At 40.6% G+C, this 27907-nt stretch overlaps 1 protein-coding gene across 4 annotated transcripts in view; it reads right to left on the bottom strand.

Moving 5' to 3' along the window:
- Positions 1-27907, bottom strand: part of REPS2 (RALBP1 associated Eps domain containing 2) — a gene marked incomplete at its 5' end in the record, with an annotated part of 221628 nt that overhangs the window by 77050 nt on the left and 116671 nt on the right. For 2 of the 4 annotated variants that reach the window (XM_080794989.1, XM_080794990.1), the window contains 5 exons: positions 9247-9383; positions 12544-12589; positions 17456-17530; positions 19454-19523; positions 25776-25870. In XM_080794989.1, coding sequence (XP_080651115.1) covers positions 9247-9383; positions 12544-12589; positions 17456-17530; positions 19454-19523; positions 25776-25870 — 423 coding nt within the window. The remainder of the gene's footprint in view (positions 1-9246; positions 9384-12543; positions 12590-17455; positions 17531-19453; positions 19524-25775; positions 25871-27907) is intronic. The other 2 variants (XM_080794991.1, XM_080794992.1) reach the window with 1 other exon arrangement.

Genomic DNA, 27907 nt, shown 5'->3' with positions numbered 1-27907 from the left:
ATAGAGAGAGAGAGAGATCACAAGTAGGCAAAGGGGCAGGCAGAGAGAGAGGGGGAAGCAGGCTCCCTACTGAGCAGAGAGCCCAATGCGGGGCTCAATCCCAGGACCCTGGGATCATGACCTGAGCCAAAGGCAGAGGCTTAACCCACTGAGCCACCCAGGAGCCCTGATTAAGTTTTTGTAAAAAGACCTTACCAATTAGAGATACATATAAAGTATGTATGAAATTATATAATATCTGGCACTTGATCTGGGGGTGGAGATTTTCTACTTTTACATAAATCTGAAGTTTTCCATAATACAGTTTTTAACAAGGTAGCCAGTATATAGAATGTATATAAAAGGATGACAAAATTATCAGCACTGACATGGATAGATCTCCAAGAAATAACAAATTCTGGAAAAGCACAGGGAAAACATGTACAATGTGATGTCAATTATTTTAAAGACAAAAACCATGAAATTGATGTTATAAATGGACTAGAAAATATCAGGATACCTTCCCTGGGGAGGATACCAGGCTTGGTGGAAATGAACTTAAGGGACAGATTTGTAATGTTTGAATTTTATACAGAAGAAAGTATTTGTCACTCAAATGAGTTTTTTTTTTTAAATTTGAGAGAGAGAGCAAAGAGAGAGAGAACTTGTGTGGGGCAGGGAGAGGGGAAGAAAGGGAGAGAAACTCAAACAGACCCCATGCTTAGCATGGAGCCCAATGCAGGGCTTGGTCTCATGACCTTGAGATCATGACCTAAACTGAAACCAAGAGTCAGATGCATAACCAACTGTGCTACCCAGGCGACCCTACTCCAATTAGAATTGTAAGCCAACTGCCCAGGTGTGGAGCTGAATCTCAGTTCTCAGCTGGCTAGTGAAGGAGGATGAGGGCTACAACCAACAGGAGCAATAGTACTGTGCCTTCTGTCCCTTCTTAAGAATTCAACATCCAGGAGCACCTGGGTGGCTCAGTCAGTTAAGCATCTGACTCTTTATCTCAAACTCAGGTCTTGATCTCAGAGTTGTGAGTTCAAGCCATACGTTGGGCTCCATGCTGAGTGTTGAGCCTTCTTAGTTAAGGAAAAAAAAAAAAAAGAATTCAACGTCCAGCATAGGCAGCTGAACAGAGACATGACTACCAAATATCTGGCCAAATGGAAAAGTTGGGAGATGCAAGTGGGGTAGAGAGAAGAGAAATACTTGCCCCTTCTTAAGGCAGAGGAGTGTAGGCCCTAGCATTGGGCGACGCGAGCTTAAAGCCCAGCACCACCATCTACAAGCTCCGTGACCTTAGCCAAATTAACTTTTGCTCCTCAGTTTCTGTTTCTCTAAAGCGGGGATACAACAGCACCTACCTCATTAGGGTTATTGTAAGGATAAGAGACAATGCATGGAAAGTGCTTTAAATGTGTACCCTGTACCAAGTAAGCCTCAAATTCACTATGTATCTAATGCTAGGTGTTCATAAAGAGCCTAAAAACAACTTTAACAAATAGGGAAATTTGGCTTGGAACAGAGTGGACACTATACTGACAGGTAAAGAATATACTACTCAGGCTACCTGGGCGGCTCAGTCAGTTAAGCAACTGTCTTCGGCTCAGGTCATGATCTCCAGGTTCTGGGACTGAGCCCCGCATCAGGCTCTCTGCTCAGCGGGGAGTTTGCTTCTTATCCTCTCTCTCCCCCTCCCCATGGCTCGCTCTCTCTTTCTCTCAAATAAATAAAATCTTTAGGAAAAAGAAAGAATATACTACTGATAAAGTAACTAGATCAACTGGTTTCACATATGAGAGAAAAAGTACAGCTGAATGCAAGCAGTCAGTAATGATTCTTTAAATGCTTTCCAAACACTAAAAGGGATTCCCTCCATGATTTGTAATAGCTGCATGATTAGTTAAGCAGTTAGAAGTCCAATAGTATGCTGCCAAACTCATTATCTAAGTTAAGGATAAAGATGTGTCCAGACAACTAACACACAAATTCAACAAGGTTACAAAATAGATCAATAAATAAAAACCAATTATATTTCTTTTTTTTAATTTTTTTAACTATTTTATTTATTTATTTGACAGAGTGAGATCACAAGTAGGCAGAGAGAGAGATGAGGAAGCAGGCTCCCTGCCGAGCAGAGAGCCCGATGTGGGGCTCGATCCCAGGACCACTGAGATCATGACCTGAGCCGAAGGCAGAGGCTTAACCTACTGAGCCACCCAGGCAACCCAAACCAATTATATTTCTATACACCAGCAATGAAGACTGCAAAAAATGAAACTAAGAAAACAATTCCCTTTAGGCTAACATCAAAATAAACAAAACACTTAAGAATAAATTTTTACAAGTACAAAACTTATTTGTGAAAACTACAAAATATTGTTGAAAGACATTAAAGACTTAAATAATGAAAATATATCCTGTGTTCATGGATTAGAAGACTTAATATTGTTGGGGCGCCTGGGTAGCTCAGTGGGTTAAAGCCTCTGCCTTCGGCTCAAGTCATGGTCTCAGGGTCCTGGGATCAAGCCCTGCATCGGGCTCTCTGCTTGGTAGGGAGCCTTGCTTCCCCCTCTCTCTCCCTCTGCCTGCCTCTCTGCCTACTTGTGATCTCTGTCAAATAAATAAATAAAATCGAAAAAAAAAGAAGACAAAGACTTAATATTGTTAAGATGGAAAACATTACATTGTATGCCATAAATATGTACAATTTTTATTTGTCCATTAGCCTCATTATAAAGTTGGGGAAAAAATACTGTTGAGATAGCAATACTAACCAAACTGATCTACAGAGTCAGCGCAATCCCTACCAAACTCCCAGTTGCCTTTAAAAAAAGAACAAAAAACAGAAATTGACAACCTGATCCTAAATTTCATAAGGAAATGCAAAGGACCCAGAAAAAGCAAAACAATCTTGAAAAAGAAGAGAGGCACCTGGGTGGCTCAGTCGGTTAAGCTTCTGACCCTTGATGTCGGCTCAGGTCATGATCTCAGGGTCTTGAGATCAAGTCATACATCGGGCTCCATGCTCACCAGGTAGTCTGCCTGAGATTCCTTCTGTCCCTCTCCCTCTAACCCTCCCCACTCCGTGCACTTGTTCGCACTCACTCTCTCTCAAATAAATAAATCTTTTTTAAAGAAAAAGAAAAAGAAGAAGAGGAAGAAGAAAGTGGGCACAGACACACATCCCAACTGCAAAACGTATTACAATTCTGCAACAATCACAACAGTATGGTGCTAGCACAAGGATAGATATATTAATATCAATGGAATAGAATTGAGAATCCAGAAATAAGCCTTTATGTTAAATGGTCAGCTGATTTTTAACAAGGGTGCCAGGAAAATTAAACAGAGAATAATAGTTTTTTCAACAAATGGTACTAGGACAACTGGATAGTCACATGCAAAAACAAACAAAAAAACAAACAACAACAAAAACCCAGAATTTGAACCCTTACCTCACACCACATACAAAAAAAGCAACTCAAAGTGGATCACAGACTTAAATGTAAGAGCTAAAAATATAAAAATCTTAGAAGAGGAGTACGTGTTTGCGGCCCTGAGTTAGGCAATGATTTCTTAGCTATGACACCAAAAGCACAAATGATAAAAGAAAAATAAATAAACTGGACTTCATCAAAATTAAAAGCTTCTGCACTTCAAAGGATACCATTAAAAATGTTGAAAAGATGGGGCGCCTGGGTGGCTCAGTGGGTTAAAGCCTCTGCCTTCAGCTCAGATCATGATCCCAGGGTCCTAGGATCGAGCCCCGCATCGGGCTCTTTATTCCGCGGGGAGCCGGGGAGCCTGCTTCCCCCTCTCTCTCTGCCCGCCTCTCTGCCTACTTGTGATCTCTGTCTGTCAAATAAATAAATAAAATCTTTAAAAGAAAAAAAAAGTTGAAAGGACAACCCACAAAATGAGAGAAAATATTTTTAAATTATGTATGTGAAAAGGGATTTGCATCCAGAATATACAAAGAACCCTTACAACTCAACAGTAAGAGACAAATAGCCCAATTTAAAAATGGGCTAAGATTTTGAACAGTTCTCCAAAAATGACATAAATACGGCCAATAAGCACACAAAAAGGTGTTCAACATCATTAGTCACTAGAAAATGCCAATCAAGGGGCACCTGGCTAGCTCAGTTGGCACAGCAGCCAACTCTTGATCTCAGAGTAGTGGGTTTGAGCCCCACATTGGCTACAGAGATTATTTTAAAATAATAATTTGAAAAAAGAAAATGCAAATCAAAACCATGATAAGATACCATTTCATACCAGCTAGGTTGACTAAAATAAAAAGGATGGGCAATAATAAGTGCTTCAAGAGTGAGAAACTGCAGTCCTCATACAATGCTAGTGAGATAGTAAACTGTGCAGCCACTTTGGTAGTTCCTCAAGATGTACAACTTAGACTTACCATATGACCCAGAAATTCCACTCCTATGCCTATCCATGAACTGATAAATGGATAAATAAAATGTGTCATATTCCTACAATGTAATATTATTCATCCATAAAAGGAATGAAGTACTCCTACATGTTACAACATGGATACACCTTGCAAACATTATACCAAGTGAAAGAAGCCAGTTACAAAAGACCATATGTTGCGTGATGCCATTAATACAGAATGTCCAGAACAGGCTAATTCATGGAAACAGAAAGTAGACTAGAGGCTGCCAACAGCTGTGGGGAGAGGATAGGGGAATGAAGAAGGACTACTAATGAGTATGGGGTTTCTTTTTGGGGTGAGGAAAATGTTCTAAAATTGGATAATGCTAGTGGTTGCCCAACAGTATAAATATGTTACAAACCACTGAATTATATACTTTAAAAGGGCGAATTTTATAGTGTGTGGATTTTACCCCAATAAAGTTTTCATTTAAAAAAAAAAAAACCTGTCCAGACTGCCAAACTGAACCCTTAGATGGCTGTGTAACGTGGACCCAAAAGTTTGGGAGTAGAGCAGGAATACCATAATCCTACTAGATTTTAAAAGAGAACAAGTAGCACTCACAAGAATGATACAATAAGGAAATCCATAAGGTTGAAGCTGTTTGAGTGAGCAAATTCATCCTTTAGAGAACTTGAAAGGTTAAATTAGGTAAGAAATGTTCTATCTCTTATTCCCAAAGGGTTTACATATTTCTCAAGTTGCAGAAAGAAATATCAATTTGTAGAGAAACCTGGACAGACTCATCTCAGCTGGCCAACTAAAAAATACAACCCCCTTCCAAGTTAAGACAGAGCCCTTATCACACTTTGCCCACCTGTCCATCTCACAATGGAGGCCAAGGGGAGTCCTCCAAAACTATTTCTCAATATTGGAAGGGCACTGAGGAGGAATCTGAAGGACATATCAGAGCCTTAAGGAATGTTCTGGAATGCTTCTGTCATTTTAGCTGCATTCTACAAAGTGGCAGGAGGCTGGTCATAAAAATACCCTGGACAGAGTACGGTAGGTAAATTTGAGGCAGGTAAACTCAGCCAGGAAGGACATTTCTGGTACTCTCAGGTACTATCTGGTCACTGTGGCTACTGAATGAAAAGCAAAATTTCTATACTATCTGTACTTGAGGCAAAATTTAAAAGATAGAAGTGTGTATTCAGTGAAAAGTAAGTTTCTCTCTCACTCCTGTCCCCAGTCATCCTAATCTCTTCTATTACCAATTTCCTAAGTAATCTTTCAAAAACTGCCTATACACTTAAGAACATACATATTCTGCACCGTGCCTCTTTCATTTAATTTATGTCAGATAGCTCTCCACTTAGTACACATACCTAATTCTTTTTAACTGCTTCCTAAGTTTTCATAATATGGATGTACCATAATTTCTTAACCCTGGAATGAACTATTATTATCAGTAATGTCTAAAGCAGAAATAAAACATTAGCGATCCATGGGTAGATGCTACCCATGGATATGTTTTTTTCAGCCATCACAATGGCTTTAACATGTGAATCTGAATATATTTGGCCACATGCAATGTGGGAGAAAGAGCTGCCCACCAACATCCACTCTCCTCTTTCACAGTAAGAGGGGTGTCAATGGGAAATGGCTATTCCGCCAGGAACTACCTTTCCCAGCTGCCCAGCAGCTAGCTATATCTAAGGGACTAGGTTTCCCCAGTTAGAGCTGAGTGGAAGTGATGAAGGTTTCTGGTCTGCAGCTTTAAAGGGATGGCTATTTTTCCTCCACATAACCTCTGCCCCTTCTGCCAGGTAGATGCTCAATGACTGGCACAGGGCTATCTGTGGCAGAGGCAGCACTGAAGGGGTTGGCCATCACCGTGGCAACCACCAGCTGCAAGCTTTAGGCATGGCTCTGGAAGGGGCAGGTCACCGTTGAGAGTAGAAGGAGGGGAGTTCCCACCCCACGGGCTGGAACAAACGAAATCCGTTATGAAAAAATTTACTTTATGAAAACAACTGTTTCAATGAGGGAAAGGAAGTTAGAATCTAAAAAGTACTGCCTTCACAGTGTGATTTTTCTTACAGGAATTTTAGTAATATAATATGTTTTATAAAACAAAGTACTAATAAAATAAAATATGTTTCATGGCTCTAAGCATAGAGCAATAAAATCCAGACATTCCGGGTCTGATTGCATCTAGATTTTGTACACTTGCATCATCACTAACTGAGACTTTCTTGCACATTTTTATTTTCTCTCAAATGCAGCAGCTGTTTGGGCCTTGAAAGGATGGCCCCCTGACACAGACCAGCTATTACAAAGGTAATAGCTTTGGGGCGCCTGGGTGGCTCAGTTGGTTAAGCATCTGCCTGCAGCTCAGGTTATGATTCTGGGGTCCTGGAAGCAAGTCCCTATTGGGCTCTCTGCTTCCCCCTCTCCCGCTCCCCCTGCTTGTGCTCTCTCTCAAATAAATAAATAAAATCTTTTGAAAAAAAAACAACAACAAAGGTGATCTCCCTTTTACACACAGCAATTGTGTCATACCAACTTCTCCCTCTGAAAACATACACTTTAGGTATAATACCAGGACCCACCTACCTAGAGCCCTGGGATAATCTAGACTCCCATAAACTTAAATTCATACTGGTACAGATATCAAAGGTAAAGCCAATTGTCCCATACTGCCAAAGTGGCTTGTTCACTTTTATAGATTTACATTTGAAATTAGCCCTTTGATATTCTTCCCCATATCATGTTACCGATCTTCCTAAATTAGAAGACATTAATGCCAGCCTCTTCTAAGTTCTTCCCTTAAATGCCATCCAAATCTTTCACCGAGTCTGTGGAAGAGTTCTCTGTGGGCTCTCCTCCCCTTGGTCACTACAGTCTTCTATTCTGTTTTCTTCTCCTCCCTTTATATAAACATCATCACTCCTATGTAACAACCACCTCATCATTTTCTTCACTTCCCTCTTTCATTCTTGCTTCTTTGCATCTTCTCTCCATTGTATTTCTTCTCCACACGGTCAGTCCACCAAAGGCCACTCTGACTCAGCAACCTAGCCTCACTTACTCTGTTTTTCACAGTCCTTTGCTCATAATACAGCAGGCAACTGGGGCTCGGCCCCTCTGTGAGCCCACTGAGGAACTGCAGGGAGAGGATCACAGACTTGAACCACTGGAGATCAAGGGGGGACAAGGGACCTTAACCTCAGACTCCCTTTCCTCAATGATTTCTAGCTAAATGAGTACCTAGATGTCAAACATGTTGCTATTAGGATTATGTTTATTATCTCACCAAAACCCTACAGCTCCATGGACTGCTGGCCCTCTTTTAGAGATTAAAAATCCGAAATGCAGAAAGATTAAGTCACTTGCTGAAAATCGAACAGTTAATAAGCAGCAGAGCTGAACTCCAAACCCAGTCTTGTCTCTTCCACCATACGACACAATGTCATAAAAGCCACAGCACCACCATTCCCGCACAGCTGGCACTCTTCGCGGGCTTGCACAGCCAGAGACATGCTTGCACGTCTCCAGCTTCTCCTTGCAAGGAAAACGTATTAAGATAGCTGCCCAGATTGTTTTAATCTTCTTGCATGTATAGAAAAATCTTCTGGGTCATAATCCACCAGCCACGTGAAATTTTTATAGCATCATCATCCGTGGCTACTCCCACCTCAAATACCAGTTACTATGAAATTATGCCAGAATTTGGATCAAAGTATGGGGGGGAATGCAAGGCAAATTTTTATCTGATGAACTCATGGCAGAGAATCAAATTTCATAGAGAGTTCCAGACTCTAGTATATTAAAAAACAATCTGTAACTTTACTGTTAGGAGACTACTTTATTAGAACAACTAAAACATGCTGAGCTCTGCTGGGACACAGAGGTCATGCTAATGTGTGAGCCAAGGAGAGTCTTTTCTTGCTTTAGTAGAAAAGATAATAATCTGCAAATCACTAGCATCTGAGGCTGGCTTGATTTAAAATGCACACAGATAGAGAAAAAGTTCCAGGAAATCACCGTATTTATAGTTCGCCTACATTAGTCAGTGGAAAGGCCCTTGCTGCTCTCAAAATAACACTTGGGAAGGCACTGCATCCTAGCACCTTTGCTAAGCAAAGGCATGCATGGTTCTCATCTGCTGTTCTGTAGGTTCCCTAGGAGGAAATCGCCCACTTCACAGGGAGCCAGGGAAGCAGACAGGGCCCTCCAACCTCCCCCATCTCCAACCCCAGCTGTACAGCAGCTGGCTCAAGGAAGTGGCACCCCCAGAAACCCCTCAGCAAGCCACCTGGAGGAGCTCTTGCCCTAGCTCCCTGCCCCCAACCACCGAACCATTGGTCAGATTTAGAAAGCAGAGCCCCCTTAGCATTAAACCCTCCAAGACACAGGATCTTCACCACAAGGATAAGACACAGGAGAAGCTTCTGGCCAGTGTCAATCCCCAAGATCTTTCAGAGAAGAACTACGTAAGCATCTCAGGAAATGACAGACAGCAATCTTATATACAAATTACCACAATACAGAGAAGGAGACCCCAGCCATGCACTCAGTGGGCTGTCTGGGGTTAAAGTATTTTAATCCTCTTAGCACAGAATTTCATAATTCTTGGTCCATACAAGTGTGGGCAAGGCTCCAGACTCGTGGGATATCTATCTGCTTAGAACTGCTTTCCCTCCCAAGAATACCATAGCAACTCGAAGACCTTCCTGGGGCAGGAAATGGTCAGATCTGCTCATTCTGCGGACTCACAAAGTCCTCTGTGGCGGACACACATCCAGTGACTCCAACAGGGAAAGGAAAGACTGGGGTGCAGAGGGGCACTTCACCTGGCACAGTGGGCTGGAAGACTTTATTCAGATCCAAGGAGGAAGCTCTGGAATGGGTTTTCTGTGGCCGCGGTGGCGGGGTGGGAGGGTCCTCGCCCCTTTTCATGGCCTCTTCTATGGAGGTGCTAGAGTAAGATCTGCAGCAAAATAAGGGAAGGTCAGAAGGGAGACAGCAAAGCTTTAGTCTCTGAAGTAAGGTTGAAATGGAAATACCCACAAAAGTCAAAGTCACTTTTCCAAAAGACTGACCAAGGCCCATCTCAAAGCAACCACGAATTCAACTGTCCCTTGGGTACCACTACCGGCAATAACTATCCAAACCCAGCCATGAATCAGAACCTTTTTAACACCTGTGTTCATATTATATCTTAGATCTAAATTTACACAAAGGAAAAGCTTCCTGTAAATTCAGATCTGTTTCTATGGGTATTGTTAATAAGAATAACACGTAAGCCTTCTGCTTAGGCACGTCCATGTTGGAACAGAAGGGCTTCAGGGTCTTAACAGACTGTAGCACTTTTCTCCTGTTCCCATGCAAATGCGACGATAGGCACCTATGGAAGTGGGGCAGATAAGCTGAGAGTGAAGAATCAGCAGCTCAAGGGACTATGCCACAAATGCATTTCAGGAAAGGGAAACACACATGTATCAGATGGAGGGGTCTAGGCTGTCTTACCATGAGAAATACCAGTTTGGGGAAATTTTCCAAGCAAAAGCCTCCTCTAAACCTTGTCCTTCATTCTATAACAAGGCAGTAGCTAACTAGACAACTTCTGAGATTGTAACTCTAATAATTACATTCAAAGGAACAGGAAATAAATAACCTGCCAAAGGTCACATAGTTAGAAAGTTATATTGGTTCAATTCAAACTCCAATCTGTTTCTAAATTCCATTTTTAAAATATTCTGATACTGCCTATGAGCCAGGAAAGAAATCTTTTGGCAGTAGCAGCTAAACTACTTGTTAGAGACTTAATTATTTTCTAAATTTATTCAACTCAGTACATTAGTCTATTGCTTAGAAACAGGTTTGTGGGTGAGTTTCCAATATGATTTTCTAAGAAGTGGATGTGTACATCCGTTCTATTCAGCCTCTCGGCTAAGCTTATGTCAAAGAATAAAATGACCTCTGAGTCAGAGATGTGTTCTAGAGGCAAATTAACCTCAGAAAACTATTATTAGTATTTAGCTATTAGAGTGCCATTTATGAAATCAGAACCTGTCAATCACTATTAAGCAACTTCAGTTCTTGATAAAGCTGGTTTTGACATAGCAAGTTTTTACTTTCCCGAATCATTCCCTCAAGGTTTCTTTGTGGTAGTTGAAGAGTTTTGTCTGTCATGCAAGGTTGCAATCTTTCATAAAGCTGCCATAATGGCACGGAACGTGCTCTGCGGTGGGCTCTGTAAAACAACTGGCCAGACAGGCAAGGCGAAGGCATGCGGGAACTGGCGGCAAGAACGGTCTCATACTTTCAATTAGAGCGAAAGGAAATTGATAGGAAAGGACAAAAAAGCTTCCAATTGGGAACTCTTGATTTAAAACGGAAATCAGAGACTCTAGCTAGAAATTAAAAGAACTTTTATGCCAGACAGAGCTTTAGTGACATTTTTCAGTCAAGAAAGAATATATGGTGTGTGTGTGTGTGTGTGTGTGTGTGTGTGTATCAACACACATGCAGAGAGTTAGGCATACTATCCCATACCACATAGCTCATTCCATTCTATCTCCATATATAACCTGTGTACTCGTATTTTCATATGGAAAGCTAACTGAATATTAAACAAGTGATACTGTAAAACTGTGAATACAACCAATTTAAATACAAATGCGCAGCAAATCAGCAAAATAATGAATATAAGTTGTGTTAGAACAGTGATTTTTCCCTCTTTCCCTCATATTTCTACAAAGTTTTACTATTCTAAAAAGGAAAATAAAAGTAATTTGATTCTCTCTGTCTCAGCAAAGACCCAGTTGGGGAGTAGTGAAAATAAAAACATCCAAATTAGACCAGGAGACCAATCCCTAAGAGAATAACATATAAAAGTTGGCCAGAGACATTAATAATAGAACATGTAACTATGAAACTTTATACTTTCATTCACTTTGAGAAAGCGAGGAATTCAACAGAAGAAAACTGTGAGGTTTAATTTACAGTTAACACAGCACACATAAACAGATCTCTGTAATTCAAAGGTTTTTCAAACTATGAGGGCAGACAAATGTTACTATTCTTATATCCGAAAGCCACTACTTTAAGCCAGTACAGTAAAAGATCCATTCATCCTTAAAAAAAAAAAAAAAGATGAGTAAATGTGGTAGCCACAGACAGAAACAGGGACTATACCTTTTTTTCTGCCAATAAAATTACTGGATCTATTATTTCAGAAACTATAAATATAGATATCTGTATCTTCTATAAACAAGGAAACAGAATTCCAGTTTAGAAAATCCAGACATAAAAGATAAACTAAGGGATAACTCTCAGATTTACAAAAAGATGACGTTTCCTTAATTATCACTATATTTCAAGCATATAAAATATGATCAGATTTAAATCACTTTTTCAGGAATGTGTCTCATAGCCAAAGGAAGAAAAAGTCACCAAGAGCCAAAGCAAACACATATGTACTATCCTGTACACATATGTACTTCACCACTGAAGAGTGGTCCCAATACCATTTCCCCTCTCTGATGTTCTATTACTGTTTCTGTATTTCTCCTCCATCCTCCACTCTGATGTCTGATGTCAACCGCAGCTCTGCCTTACTTGCTCTCCCTCTTCTACTAGCTTCTATGGATCTAAAAACTGTGAAGCCAAAAAGCTGCTCTAAGACAGGATAAAACAGACCATGAACACTGCTTACCTAAAGCCTCAAGCCTCATCAAAATCACTGTGAGCATTTTCTTTTCCTACTCTAGTTTTCATCCCTCAGGAGTCTCACTTTCTGGTGTCCACCTTGTCCTCATAGTAAATTTCAGTGTTTCCTTTGAACCACATTTCCTTCTCTCCAAAGCTACTGCCCTCTATTCCTTATCATCCTGCAACAACTGGGCCACAGGCACACAAAACACTTCTTGTCAGGCGACCAGCCAGCAGCAGCCACCATCTTCCGGCACTAATAAATACAGAAACTGAGTGTCTCCCAGCAGTATCACATGCTCCAAGCAAGCCCTTCATGACAAGTGAATTCACCCCTATTTTAAGCTTCAAATCTGATGGGTTGGGCTGGGATTTTACTTCTAGTTGGGGACAGGATAGAAAGGGCATTAAAGCAGAAATTAAACAAACACTACCTGGATCTTGGTCTTGCTTTGAGACTGTTGGAATCCTTAGAAGTGGCTGAAACAAAGATTAGTTGTTGTTTACTTGGCTTTCATTTCTGCAGTAGAACAGGTTTAAAAGCAATATCCGGGCTAGTGCAGAACAAACATTATCAGCAGGTAAACGTGAGGTACAGGTGTCCCTGTGGAGAACTCGACTGTCTCCACATTTTCATTATTTTTTTACTTTATTTCTTAAGCTAAAGGCACAATTCAAAGGAGGGAGAGACCAACACTTTTTTTCCTTTTGTTAGAACACTAAGGAGCTACTTTCAAATCTACGTTGACGAATAAAGAAATTCCAGTCTAAAAAGACAACCCTCTCAAGAGGTTATCTGCTTATATAACAGTGGGTTCAGACCTGTGGTTTTCTTGGTGTATCGTGATAGCCTAGTAATTGATTTTGAACCAGCTTCCCCTGAAGGCTAGGAAGAAATCTATCGAGTTACATATTTCAAGGTTTTCTTAAAATATACTACCAGAGCAGCATGACCACAAGAAATCACAGCTCCCACAAGTTAAGTTGAAATGAGCTACACAGATTTTTCTGTAAGAAAATATTCTTGTGTCCTATGTTTCTGTGACCAAATCATACAGAGGATATTACAGAGTGAAATCATTAAAATATTTTATCAACCATACGACTTTTCCTTATCAAATTTAAATCATGAACTAACTTGCTCAGCATCAACACCCATGGAGCCTACTTTGCCATCACAAGTTGCTGGAGTAATTATAAACACTTACAAAAAGATTAATCCTTTTTTATGTTTTCAATACCCTACAGAAGACAACTTTAGAAACCATTAGTTATGTTAAGGTTTTGCAACCACTGCAAATTTTTCATCATAAAATGTTCATTAAAAATCCATAGAAAAAGTGCTACTAACTAGGAACAAGAATATAGTTTGTATACTGTTTGTGCAAATTCTTCCAAACATTTTCTTATGTCTCAATGAATTATCCCACCCTTTTTTATATTGCTCTAAAGATAAAAACCCTCCTTGGGATGAAGCAGCCTGGATTGATGATGGTCATTAAAATCCATGGGTTAGATAAGCAGCAGAGAAAGGGGAGCTAAAAATGCTAACAAGGCACAAAGCAAACTAGCAATATATATTCCCTCAGATATGGTCAGCTGCAGAAAAGATGCACTTCTCCCCCAAAATAAGCATTTGGCTTGGTGTAGTGAGAACACAGGCATCTTTCGACTTCAATCCCTCAAAATGCTACCAAAGCCCTGAAAAGCAAGGGAGGCCTAAGAAGTTTGAGCCCTGTCCTACCCATTAGCATGCACCCACACCTGCAGGTACATGCAGCTCCCCCCGCCACCCCTGACCCCACAAACCCCAGGCAGCAAAGGAAGGGGGCCTAAGGGGAGCCCATCCTGCAGTCAAGCAGGCTGCCGTGGGGCTGACTGAACAGTGTAAACAGACTCACCACAAAGCTGGGGGCCACCCTCTTGGCAGGCTCCCCACAGATGGCTCTGAACCCCTCTTCTCCTTCAGGCCACTCTGCTTTCCAGAAATATGTGGGTCGGGAAAGTTTCAGTCATGTTCAAATAGAAGTCTGGTTCCCCAAACCAGATCATGGGGGGTGACCATTAAGTCCTTTGTCAGTTGCCATTATCTCTTTTTGTTGGGATAAGAATGGGTGTGGAAGGAGGGGTAAACCCTGCCCGTGAGAGATAGACACACAGACAGATGGGGTGTGGGGTATGGATAAGCAATGGAGACCCAGACAGGAGTCCTGAGGCCTACATATCCCTCCAGGCTACAACCCTAACTATTATATTTCTGAGCCTCAGTTTCCTCATGTACAGAATGAAGATAATAAAAATGTGGCCCCTTTCTCATGGGGAGAGAGAAAAGGTGAAGGTATTTTGAAAACTAACTGTATTTTAAAATTGCAAAATATTACTGTTGGAGAATGCTCCTAATTTTTCAAGCTAAGAAACCTGGATTATTTTTTTTTTTAGGAACTTTCTCATAGTCTTTTTTTTATTATGTTCAATTAGCCAACATATAATACATCATTGGTTTTTTTATTAACATATAATGTATTACTTGTTTCGGGGTACAGGTCTGTGAATCATCCGGCTTACACAATTCACAGCACTCACCATAGCACACATCCTCCTCAATGTCCATCACCCAGCACCCCCATCCCTCCCACCCGCCCTCCCCTCCAGCAACCCTCAGTTTGTTTCCTGAGATTAAGGGTCTCTTGTGGTTTGTCTCCCTCTCTGGTTTCCTCTTGCTTCATTTTTCACTCCCTTCCCCTGTGATCCTCTGTCTTGAGAAACCTGGATTCTAAATTTAGTTCTCATTAGGACAGCAAAGGAGGCACAGGTGGGAGCAGGTAATGGAAGGAGAAAACTGATCTACCCTGGAAGACCATGGGGTAGCAGCGGAGGGAGCCGCCAGAATCCCCAGCGGCGCCTGACGAGTACAGTGTGAGGATCAACAGGCCTAATCCCCTCAGCGTGACCTAGAGACGTCAAGAAAAAGATCACCATTGTACAGTGTGCCCTGTTGAATTAGGCTGGAATACGATGTTAGCTAAGGAATCTATTAGGCTCCACTAATATATACACTTGCAGCAATTAAAAGGGTAAGGCATATTAAAAAATATGTGACAAGGAATTACCCCCATTCCCTGACAACGGTCCTACCACCACCACATCGTCCTCATCACCACTACTATTACCATTATCATCATCATTATTACCAGCCACTGTGGAAGAGCACGGCAGGGTGACTCTTCTCCTGCCATCTGCAAAAATATACTCCAGCCAGATCTTGGTAAGTTCCCACAGGTGTCGGATCACGAGAAGCTAGAGAACACTATTCTAGTTAAGTCTCCCTCTGAGAGCCTCTAAGCCTCTGAAAGTCAGACTCGGCATTTGGGGCATGTGAATATCAGCAAAAATGGCCAGGGCACGTTTGTGTTGGGATCCAGGCAGAAGCCAGTGGGGAGATCACAGCTTCTCATTTAACTGGGAAGAGGGGAGAAGAATGACAACTTCCTAGAACACCCTGGGAAGGTCAACTTTGCAACAAACTAAAAAAAGATTAAAAGGCAAGCTTAAAGTTTAATTCCCTAAAAGGCAGCACTCAACTGAGGTGAAATGTCCGTGTGGCACGGACAGACATTCAGAGTTAAAAACCACCACCTTGAAACTCTATAGTGTCTCGCACTAGAAATCCAAACCTGCCCCAGGAAAGGGGGTTTTAAATGGGTTTTCAGATGAGGGATTCCCTCGTATCTACTCCAGAAAGGGGCAGCAGTAGAAAAAATGAATCAGAAACCACATAGCATGTTCCCAGGCAGAATGTGAAACAAATTCAAATGTACCTCACGCACCATGGCACACCCTGATAGCATTTGTCTGGCAACTCCATGCCCCAGTCAATGAAGGAATCTTAAAAATGACATCTGACGCTCATGCTCCAGAGAACACATGATGCTCATGGGAAAAAAATAGGAAGTTATTAGCCTAAAAGGCTGTTGGAAAAGCACCAATTTAACTCTCCAAGTTCAACTAGCTTTTACTATATAGTTAACATGAAGTTTACAAAAACAGAGGTGCATCCAGTTTAGCTCCAGAAATTAGAGGTGGAAAGAACCCACCTCAGGCATTTGTCCTGAAATGGGAAAAGAGAGCAAGCCCGAAGTTTAATTCTCTAACAGGCCAGCATTCCATTTGTCGTCACATAAACTGAGCATTTCTCCCTATGATGAAGGAACCCAAATCAGTTTCAAAAACCTAAACGAGGTTTGAGAATTCCTACCACTTTTGGAGTCGTGATTGATCTACAATCTCAATTTTCTATTTCTCAACATCAACTCCTCGAGGCAGAGGCTCCCAAAATAGGCTACACATTAGAATCTCCTGGGGGGCTGACTAAAAACACAGAATCTTAAACCTCATCACTGAAATCAATCATATAGTCTCATTCATATTCATGCTCGCTCTCTCTTTCTCTCTCTCCCCCCCTCCTCCTTTTATCTTCCCCCACCCCTCTCTCTCTTTTAAACCTTGAATGAACTTAGTGTTTGGGAAATACGGTACTATAGCATAAGACTCAATGTTACACTGATTCCTTTGTTCCAACTTTAAACAAATAAGGCCGGGATGATAGCCAGCTAACCAAAACAAACATGATTTACTTACTAAATATTATGAAAGACAACAATGAGAGAATGCAGCAACTTCTTTCACATCCTCATAACTGGAGCTCCAAAGAGCAATGCCCTCCCTAGCCTTTGTTTTTAACTAGGTTCAGCTTGGTTCAGTGATGGTTCCCATCAAGAGAGCTGAGGACACAGGCCTGGCCATCTCCACAGTTCACAGACACAGTTTCAAGTCCCTAAGAACATGGGCAAACACAACTTTTCTTTTTTCCTTGGAATCCACTCCAAGTATAAGCACATTTACTTGCCTTCCTGGTGGTGAAGTTTAATGAAAATATTTGAGATTTTTGCTTTGGAAATGGAAAAGTTCAGCTGTGGGCCTCCAGTTGATCTACCCATCCATCAGCTCCCTACTCTACACACAAACCACAACGGCTCACTGAAATCTCAACTCCAAGCCTTCCCAACCTCAGAGTAAAAGTAACAATGAGACTCAACGTCAAACGGCGTGATCCTATCAGTGAAACCTAAATTCAGAACTTAAAAAAGAAAACAAAACCTACCCTCTTCCCAAACCTGAAAAGAGGGAAGTGGTAAAAAGCAACCAAAAGGTTACCTTAGAATAAAACACAAGGCAAATATTTAGAGAGAAACCTACACTTCCACCAATTTTCTACTCACTGAAACTACTGGGTTTTTTAAATTAGAAATAATTACATAAAAACATATTAAAATGGTTTTCTCCTACCTGGATCCTCAGACATATCCTTTGGTAAGGCTTCATCCACAGTACTTTTCAAAGCTAGACGTGCTTTGTTTTGTTCTTAAACAACAAGAGAAAGAAAGGAGAAAAAGAAAAACCTGTAAAATTTCATGTCTGAGGCACATTATATTAAAACAAAGAATTCCTATGAAAATGGTGTTTTAAACCTCTATAGGTTGGTATAGCACTTAGTAAAACAATAAAAACACCCTAACATATGGAAATAGGTTCTCATCCCACAGGGAACAAAGCAGTATTTCCAACTTTCAACAGAGAACACCTCTAGTGGCTATGAGGAATATTACCAGAAAATATGAGAAATTTCCCCCTTTCATTCCTGACACCCAGACCAATGACATCAGAATCTCTCTGGGAGGGGTGCGGGGGGGGGCTCAGGTGGTTAAGCATCTGCCTTCAGCTGGGGGTCATGATCACGGAGTCCTGGGATGGAGTGTCACATCGGGCTCCCTGCTTAGTGGAAGCCTGCTTCTCTCTCTCCTCCCTACTTGTACTCTCTCTTGCTATCTCTGTCACTGTCCATCTCTCAAATAAATAAAATCCTTAAAAAAAAAAAAAAAAGAATCTCTCTGGGAGTGAGATGCAGCCTTCGGTATTTTCAGACCTCACCCGGCTATTCCAAAGTGCAATCAAGGCTTAGACCCACTAGTAAAGACAGTGATGAGAGTACACACTGTTGCAAAAAATGTCTAGTTCTGCCTGCCTCTCCTGAACAAATATTTAAATAGAGAGCAAGCAATTATTGTTTCCTAATGGAAAACTTATTTTTCATGTTTAACTCCCGTACAAAGCAGCAACAATGGCAAGTCTCAGCAATAAAACCCGAAATAGCTTCACTGCTTTTTAGTCCCTTCAGATAAGCCTCTCATTCATGGGTAGTAAATCAGTATCAAATAATAAAAAGAATACTGGCTTGAGACTTAGAAAATCTTTGTTCTTATCTCCATTCTTTTTATTAAGCAATTGATACATACTGACTGTACTTCGGTTTACTCATCTCTGCGTTTTAGGTGATAAAACGTATTAGCCTCCATCCAATTTTGTGAGAAGTGAGTAAGACAATGAAAGAAGAAGGACCTGGTAGATTATAAAGGATTATATGGAGTGGTGGTGCGAGCTGGGGGTGGGGGTTTGACCTCCAAATGTTCTTCTGAACATTCCCAGGCCAACTCATCTATGTACTTCATGGCAGCTCTAACATGGAAAACTGTGCTGTACTGCTTCTCACTTGCCCGTCGCCCAGTAAGACAGACAAAGGGTTGCTGGCTCCACAACATAGCCTTGCATCCACAAAGTCACAAAATACATCCAAGAGACAGAAACTCTCTCTAGAAGATAACTTCCTCAAGGATTAGACCTATTCACAAATATGCATTTATACTGATGTTCTGGGATCACATCTGTCAACCCAAGATGTTCAGCTCTCAATTCTTCCAGCTTCCAGTCACTTCCTAATTAGTACAACCAAATCCCAATGTAAAGTGTCAGAGTAGTCTGAGGGTCAGAAGTGAGTAAGGGGCCAATGAGTTAGCAGGCTTTGGAAGTTCCTGTTACCACTTTAGAAACTACAGTTTTCTGGGGCGCCTGGGTGGCTCAGTGGGTTAAAGCCTCTGCCTTCGGCTCAGGTCATGATCCCAGGGTCCTGAGATCGAGCCCCACATCAAGCCTTACATCGAGCCCCACATCGAGCCCCGTATCGGGCTCTCTGCTCCACAGGGAGGCTGCTTCCTCCTCTCTCTCCGCCTGCCTCTCTGCCTACTTGTGATCTCTGTCTTTCAAATAAATAAATAAAATCTTTAAAAAAAACTACAGTTTTCTGACAATTTGAACTACTTAATCCATCCAAATGTGTTCATATACTGAGCACTGCCCTTATATGCTCCAGAAACCAGCCATTCCAAGAGAAGTAGATGAAGAAACACAGGTAGAATGTCCCTTAAGGAAGAAAACTCATTCTTTTCATACCTTGTTTGTCATCACTAGTCACATCTTGGGCTGGGACAGGAAAGTCAGCCATGTCTTTAATAGATAGCTTCTTGGAAAAGAAAAGTAAATAAATTATACAGGTTGAAGTATAAATTAAGTTACATGTATGATGAAAATGCTTTCAAAACTACATAGCTTGCTAATACTTCTGTCTCCAGTAAACTCTGACATTCAATACTACTTTATTTTTTTAGATTCCTAGTGAGGTATAAGTTAATTTGTGTTGAAAATTTACATGTGGGGCACCTGGTTGGCTCAGTCAGTAGAGTGCATGACTCTTATCTCAGGGTCCTGAGTTCGAGTCCCATATTGGGTGTAGAGAATACTTTAAAAACTTTATAATTTTTTTTAAAAAAATAAAATTTAGGGACGCCTGGGTGGCTCAGTTGGTTAAGCGGCTGCCTTCGGCTCAGGTCATGATCCCAGCGTCCTGGGATCGAGTCCCACATCGGGCTCCTTGCTCAGCAGGGAGCCTGCTTCTCCCTCTGCCTCTGCCTGCCATTCTGCTTATGCTCACTCTCGCTCCTCTCTCTCTGACAAATAAATAAATAAAATCTTTAAAAAAAATAAAATAAAATTTACATGTGCAGAGGAAAAAAAATGACGATTCAGATTCAGGCATATGTATAAGACTGCACATTAAATCTGAACCTGGTGTGGGATTCAGCCAGAGAATTGTGTGACATTTGCCCATTCTGCCAAAAACAAACCTGCACTTTATATACTTTTTCACAAGCAGAGAGGGGTTCTGACAAGTGGCTCCATAACGTAGGTAATTTGCCAAAATCTGTTATGCAGAGAGTGTTCAACCCTGATTCAAACAGCTTCCTTGTCAAGGAATGAGAAAAATGAGCAGAACAAAATTTTCTCCTAACTCTATTAGGGGAAGTCCTCACTAATATTAAAAAGAAAGAATACTCAAATGATCACATATTGATCAGTTTAAAATTCTATTTAAAACCCACTTACTATAAATTTGTATTTCTTATAAAATCTCAACTAATATGCATTCTAAGACCTCTGATAAAAGAATAATATATATTAATATTTACTATATCTATATCTATATCTATCTATATATATATATAAACAAATTCTGGGAAGATACTTAAAAATTGAAGGGGATTGGGTAGATGGTAGAAAGGATGGGAGGAGGACTTGTCACTATATGCCTTCTGATAGTCTTTTAATTTTAAACATACTCAGAAAATCAAATAAACCTTAAAGGAAGTAGGGTAAATCCTGGAGCCATCTAGTGCTCCAGAAGATTAACTGATTTGCCTCTCAATCTGAACAACCCCAGAGACATAAGCAATACTTCTGTTTTTCAACTGTTTCAAAGAATGGAATTCAGTACTGCTTAGTGGTAACCTGATCTAGGATTTAACAGTCCTCAGACAGGTGATTCTTGGGATTACCATGAAGCCTTCAGATATAATTACCTATTCGAGGTCTACTATCTCCAATAGAATAGAGAATGTATCTTAACAGTGCCTTTCTTTCACTTGTTTCTCCCACCTGGACTATAAACTAGAACACTAGTAAAAGAAAATGATTTAGAAGTAGAAAATTAAATAAAAAGTCATCCCCAAAAAGTACCTTTGAAAGAAATTTTTTTAAAAAACCTAAATAAATGGAAAGGCATCCCGTGTTCATGGGTCAGAAGACTCAATATTGTTAAGATGGCAATACTCCCCAAATTCATCTACAGATTCAGTGCACTCCTTCCTCACTTTTTTGCAGAATTTGAACAGCTTGTACTAAATTTCATAAAGAAATGCAAGGGACCCAGAATAGTGAAAATATTCTTTAAAAAGAACAACAAAAAACCAAGTTGAAGGACTCAGACTTCCCAATTTCATAACTCACCACAAAGTTACAGTCATCAAGACAGGGTGGTACTAGCATTATGACAGATCAATGGAATAGAATTGAGAATCCATAAATAGGCCCTTATATTTACAGTCAACTGATTTTCAAAAAAGGTGCAAGACAATTCAGTGGGAGAAAATTGTCTTTTCAATAAATGATTCTGAGATAACTAGATATCCATATACAAAAGGATGAAGGTGGGGGCATCTGGGAGGCACAATCTGTTAAGCATCCAGCTCTTGGTTTCCATTCATTTCATGATCTCAGGGTTATGAGATGAAGCCCTCCATCAGGCTCCACACTCAACACAGAGTCTGCCTAAGACTCACTCTCTCTCTCCCTCTGCCCCCCCCACCACTCTCTTTCTCTCTCTCTAAAATAAATAAATCTTTGACATAAAGAAAAGAATGAAGGTGGACCTCTTCCTCATGACATACACAATAATTTACTCAAACTGGATCACAGACCTAAACGTGATCTAAAACTATACAACTCTTAGAAAACCACATAGGAGTAAATCTTCATGATATTCTGTTAGACAATGGTTTCTTAGATATGACACCAAACGCACAAGCAACAAAAGAAAAAAATAGATGAGCTGGACCTTATTAAAATAAAAGATATTTGTGTTACAGAGGCCAGTATCAAGAAAGACAAAAGAGGGGTGCCTGAGTGGCTCAGTTGGTTGGGCACCTGTCATTAGCTCACATCATGATCCCAGAGTCCTGGGATCAAGCCCCACAACTGGGGTGGGGGTTGGGGGGGGGTCCCTGCTCAGCAGGGAGTCTGCTTCTCTCTCTTCTTCTGTTGCTTCCCTGCTTATGTGCTCTCTCTCCATCAAATAAATAATTTTTTTTTTAAAAAGGAAAAAGAAAAAACAAAGAAAATACTTGCAAATTATATATTGAATCAAGGACTAATATTCAGAATATATAAAGAACATTCACAACTCAATAGTAACTCAATTTATAAAAGGACAAAGGATTTGGATATCTCACCAAAGCAGATATACAAATAGCGAATAAGCACAAGAAAAGATGCTCATCAGTAGTCATTCGGAAATTTAAATTAAAACCACAGTGAGATACCAACCACTTCACTCTCACTAGGATGGCTAAAATAAAAAACACAGACAATAACAACTGTTTAAAGGATTTTATTTATTTATTTTAGAGAGAAAGCAGGGGGTGGGAGGAGAGGGACAAGCAGACTTGCACTGAGCAGAGAGCCCCATGCAGGTCTCGATCCCAGGACCCTGAGATCAAGGTCTGAGCTGAAACCAAGAGTCAGGTGCTTAACCGAATGAGCCACCCAGGTGCCACAATAACAAGTGTTAACAAGGATATGGAACAACTGGACCCCTCATACATTACTGGCAGAGGAATGTAAAATACCGCAGGTGCTTAGGAAAGCAGTTTGGTAGTACGTCTAAAAGTTAAACACAAGTTACAATATGACACACAATTCCACTCCTAGGTAAACACTCAAGAGAACTGAAAATATTATGTTTTCACACAAAAACTGCTACATTATTGTTCATAGCAGCATTTTTCCCACACACAACCCCAAAGTGGGAACAAGCCAAATGTCCATCAACTGAAGAACAGACAAACAAAATGTGGCAGACCCACAAAATGGAATACTACTCAGCAATAAAAAGGAATGAAGTACTGATACATGCTAGAACATGAATAAACTCTGAAACATTATACTAGGGGCACCTAAGTGAGTGGCTCAGTCAGTTAAGCATCTGCCTTCATTTCAGGTCATCTGGATCAAGCCCCACATCAGGTTCCCTATTCGGGGAACAGGAACCTTCACCCTGCTTGTGCACGCGCTCTCTCGCTCTCTCTTTCTCTCAAATAAATTTTTTTTAAAAATGAAACATTATACTAAATGAAAGAAAGCAGTCACCAAAAAAAAAACCCTATATATTGTATGATTCTGTATGAAATGTCCACAATAGGCAAATTTGGAAACAGAAAATAGATTACTGATCAGCAGAGGCTGGAGGGAAGGGGGTATAGTCAATGAGTGCTAATGAGTACAGGCTTTCTTTTCTGGAGTGATGAAAAATGTTCTAAAGACTATAGTGATGGTTGCACAATTCTGCTAATATGCTAAAAACCACTGGATCGTATATGTTACATGAGTATAGTAGGTGAATTATATTTTAGTAAAGCTGTTTCCAAAAGAAAGAAATCTAGTAATGTAAGAAGCACTGCTAAAGAGGACTTTACCTGAAATCATAATCTTTAATTCTTGAAGGAAACAAGTACATGGTTATAGCTCTGCTGTCTAGCGATCTGATCTGTACTGCTGATCAAAGCTCTCGTGACCTGAATCGGCTACAGCCTCATTCACAGCACAAACACCTTCATGGAGTCATTCTTCACAGGACTAGTATCAAGATCTATTTAAATCCCATGGATGCATTCACGAGAGATTAAAAGATTGGTAGAAAGAACAATGAATAAAATAGAAGAAAATGAAATATTTAATCATTAGCTGCTAAAATTTGACCTATACTTCTTGAATGGCCAAAGTATCAACTGACCTCAATACTTCCTCCTTGAATTCTGTACATTACATGATTATCTAAAAGCACCCCACCCTAGAATATAACAATTTTGTGGAGAAAGAGTTGTTGTTGTTGTTTTGCTGTCTTGTTTGGACAGGGCAAAACAAAGACTTTAAACCACCACCAACCCCCACCAAAAGAGCCAGTTTAAAGTATACAAATGTATCTAACACAAAACTGGCTGCACATCACGTCCATAAAGGTGAGTATCTATAACGTCATCAAGGACATCAGAGCGTGCATGTGTGTTTAAAGTATACAAACGTATCTAAACAAAACTGGCTGCACATCACGTCCATAAAGGTGAGTATCTATAACGTCATCAAGGACATCAGAGCGTGCGTGTGTGTTTAAAAGTATCGCCATTTACAGACTTCACAGCTGACTGTAGATCTGCTCCTTTCCTTTTAGACAGATGATAAATGACTACATGGGGGAAAGCAACACAAGCCAGTAATTAATTTCTCTAAAACACAGCCAGTATTTGTTTCTGTTGGAAGGGCAAAGACCACCTGATACCATGGCAAGTTGAAACCTAACACTTACCGAGAAAGAGTAAGAATTTATGACATTTTTAAATAAATCACCTAACAGTCTCATAATTTTACATAAGCAAGGGGACCCCTAGCAAGCAAGCAAACAAACAAAAACAGGGCAACTGCATAAGTCTCCAGACACTGCCAGCAGCCCCAGAGTACACAGAGGTTCAGGAAAAGTGGCTAATTATTGTTATCTTCTCTGCCACACATGTTCTTCAAAAAAAAAAAATTTAAAACCTAAAACTCTTCCGATGCACATCTGTCACGCTTCCTGATGTCACTTTATACCTACTTCCCGACAGTAGAAATCTACTCATGAAAAGAAAGAGAGGCTCTGACTCAAAGAGAGAGTAGGAGAGAGGCCAAGAGAGGTGTTACCAGAGGGAACACTGCAAAAGCAGGCTGATTCCATCACAGAGGATGTCACTGCCACACAGACTATATGCATGAGAGCCCCGTGGAAAAAAAGATAAATAATTACACCCAGTGGCAAGAAGTGAAAGAAATGACCCTGTATCCTGCGTCTGACTTCCATCATCTTGCAACAGTTTTAACCGGGGTCAGAGGACTATAATAGCAACCTATGAACAATCCTCCATTTATTACACATTTCCAGACTCTTTTTTTTAGGATGGGAACAGCAGATATCATAAGGTGTCTTCATAGCAACCATAACAGTGATGACGATGATGAAGAGCGTGCTGATATTAAGAATAACCATAATGACTCCTATTCATTGGTGCATACCTAATGACCACTAGGCATGTGGCTAGACCCTTACATCAATGGCCCAACACTGTAGGAATTCTACAGATTTCTCTTGGGAATAATCCAAATCAGTCTTCATTTGGTCCCAACACTAAAAACCCCAAGGAAGAAGGCAACTTTGATTGTATTCTGGGATTCTCTTACATAGTTCTCAAACTTCCTCTTAAAACTATTCCGGGTCCATTAGACCTAGCTCATACTCAGCTACTAAAAATACTTTCCTACACTTACTTCAAAATTAAAGCTTCGTTAAACAATTTGCCTAGCATTTTTCTGGCTTACTTTGTCTACACCTACCTTTCACCCCTAGAAGGTCAAGATACTACTTTGCTCATTTCACTAAATCTAGTTCTAGGAAGAAAAGGGAAAAAAGTAATAGACATATCTGATGTCTAGATTTGAAAGGCTGAGCTTCAACCTAAGTACTCAGCATGAAGAGAAATGCTATAAAAGTGGATTTTCTAGAGCTTGTAAAGAACACAGGCTAATGGATTTTAATTCCACACACATTCTTATTTATTAACATATGAAGATCTTTTACCTCCATCCGATTCAAGTCACGGGGTTGTTGGTTCGCAGGCATTGACTCAGAATAAGAATCAAATAGTGTGCACTCCCGCTTGGGCTTAGGAAAGGCTAAGAAGAAACAAGAAGAATACATAAGAATATATACTATATTCACAGCAGGCATTGTTTCCTATCAGCTCTTCTGTGCTTAGGAAATATAACAACAAAACCTGCTAGCACCGATACACTACACACTACTTATGGCAGTAATCAGGCCAAGGTAGTATTTTAAGTTCTTCTCATATACAACCTATTATTTCTATCATCCCCATTTTACATGTGATGAAACCTTGAAGCAGGGAAGTTAAGCAACCTACTCAAGGTCATATAGCTGGTAAATGCAAGAAGAGGGACTTGAACTGTCAGCATTTACACTGTAACATAGCAGTAACCTTCGCTATCACAATACTTTATATTTTAATATGCTACTAGCATAATTCTTAAATAGCAGTAACTGGTGATAGTTTTAATGCTACAAACATTCACTAAGGAAATACTTCATTTTAGCTATTACTATTGGAAATAGACATGATCTTAAATGATAGGTGACCAAGAAAACTTTATAAAATTCTTTTGGTTAGGGGCGCCTGGGTGGCTCAGTGGGTTAAAGCCTCTGTCTTCAGCTCAGGTCATGATCCCAGGGTCCTGGGATCAAGCCCCACATCGGGCTCTCTGCTCAGTGGGGAGCCTGCTTCCTCCCCTCTCTCTCTGCCCGCCTCTCTGCCTACTTGTGATCTCTGTCAAATAAAAAAAAATTTTTTTTAATTCTTTTGGTTAGCAGAAATAACAAAAATAAGAGTACAAGTTCTTGCTGATTTACAAGCAAAGAAGAATCGCATTTTGGGTTTCTTCTAACATAGAACAGTGACAGAAGCTGCTGTTAGCTGGGTAGCCGAGTGGATTATGCTACTCGGTAAACTAATACTCACCACACCATTTCTGAGAAGCAGATTCTATTTCACCTCTTTGTCACAAAGTAATTAAGAAAGAAATGTCTCAATAACCAGGAAATTGGTCAATATCCCAAGGTTGACAATAACCAGAAGCTACAAATTTATCAAGACCAACTATTACAAAATCAAAATTTTAATGCCATGTTTAAACACTTTTTTGAATCAAATGTTAAAAATGGATTGGCATTATTTTTTTTTTAAATATGGAACACTTCACGAATTTGCGCATCATCCTTGCACAGGGGCCACGCTCATCTTCTCTCTGTCATTCCAATTTAGTATATGTGCTGCCAAAGTGAGTACGCATTGGCATTATTTTTAATCCTTTCTCACCCTCCCACCCCCACCAGAGTTTGAAATGCCACCTTCCCTCTGCAGTAAAGTACTGGCCCCTGACTAACAGCTACAACATGCAGTTGAGTACAAGCATCTTAAATTGTTCATTTGCTTACTTTGGTCTGAACTTCACTGATATTGAGTAAGGAGAGGGTTAAGGTACAGGCAGGGAGAGAAGGGGGGCCCATGACTAGGCTCTGAAAGAGTGAACAAGAGATGAGGGAGGAGACCAGGCCACCTGGTCCCGGGTGTGAGGGAGTATTTGCCTTTGGCAGCTACAGTGTGATTGCAGAAATGGACCAAACCTCACAGAAGTCAAGTCATTAAGGGTGTTTTCTGTTGTCCCTGCTCAGACCAAGATGGCCCAGGAGTCTCAAGGCCACAAGCTCCCTGGTCAAGTTTTCAATAAAAGACCGACCTAAAACCCCCCAGCAGCAACCCATTGGGGACCCCTCTCCCCTCAGAGAGCTTTTTCTTTCCGTTCGGCTCTCACCTTCACTTCATAAACTTTCACTTCACTCCACCCCTTTGTGTCTGAGAGGGTCACTGTTTGACTCTGTGAGACGAGAACCCTGCGATCCTATAACAACATCAAGGAGGGCAAACCGCGGGCCCTGGTGATTTTTCTGACTATACCATGTAGTCTCATTTCCTTAGTAAAAACTCAGCAAAACACCTTTCCAAGTACCATTCCACAATTCGACCACACCAGCAGGTTTAAACGAGATAAGGTTTTTGCTTCTAGTTGACCAATCAGTGATTTGACTAGAATTGCCATGACTTAAGCTTTATCACGAGAGGGTCTTGCTACAAACAA

The sequence above is a fragment of the Martes martes genome, assembly GCF_963455335.1.
Source record: "Martes martes genome assembly, chromosome: X".
Classification (NCBI taxonomy): domain Eukaryota; kingdom Metazoa; phylum Chordata; class Mammalia; order Carnivora; family Mustelidae; genus Martes; species Martes martes.
This window is presented reverse-complemented; position numbering and strand designations above follow the sequence as displayed.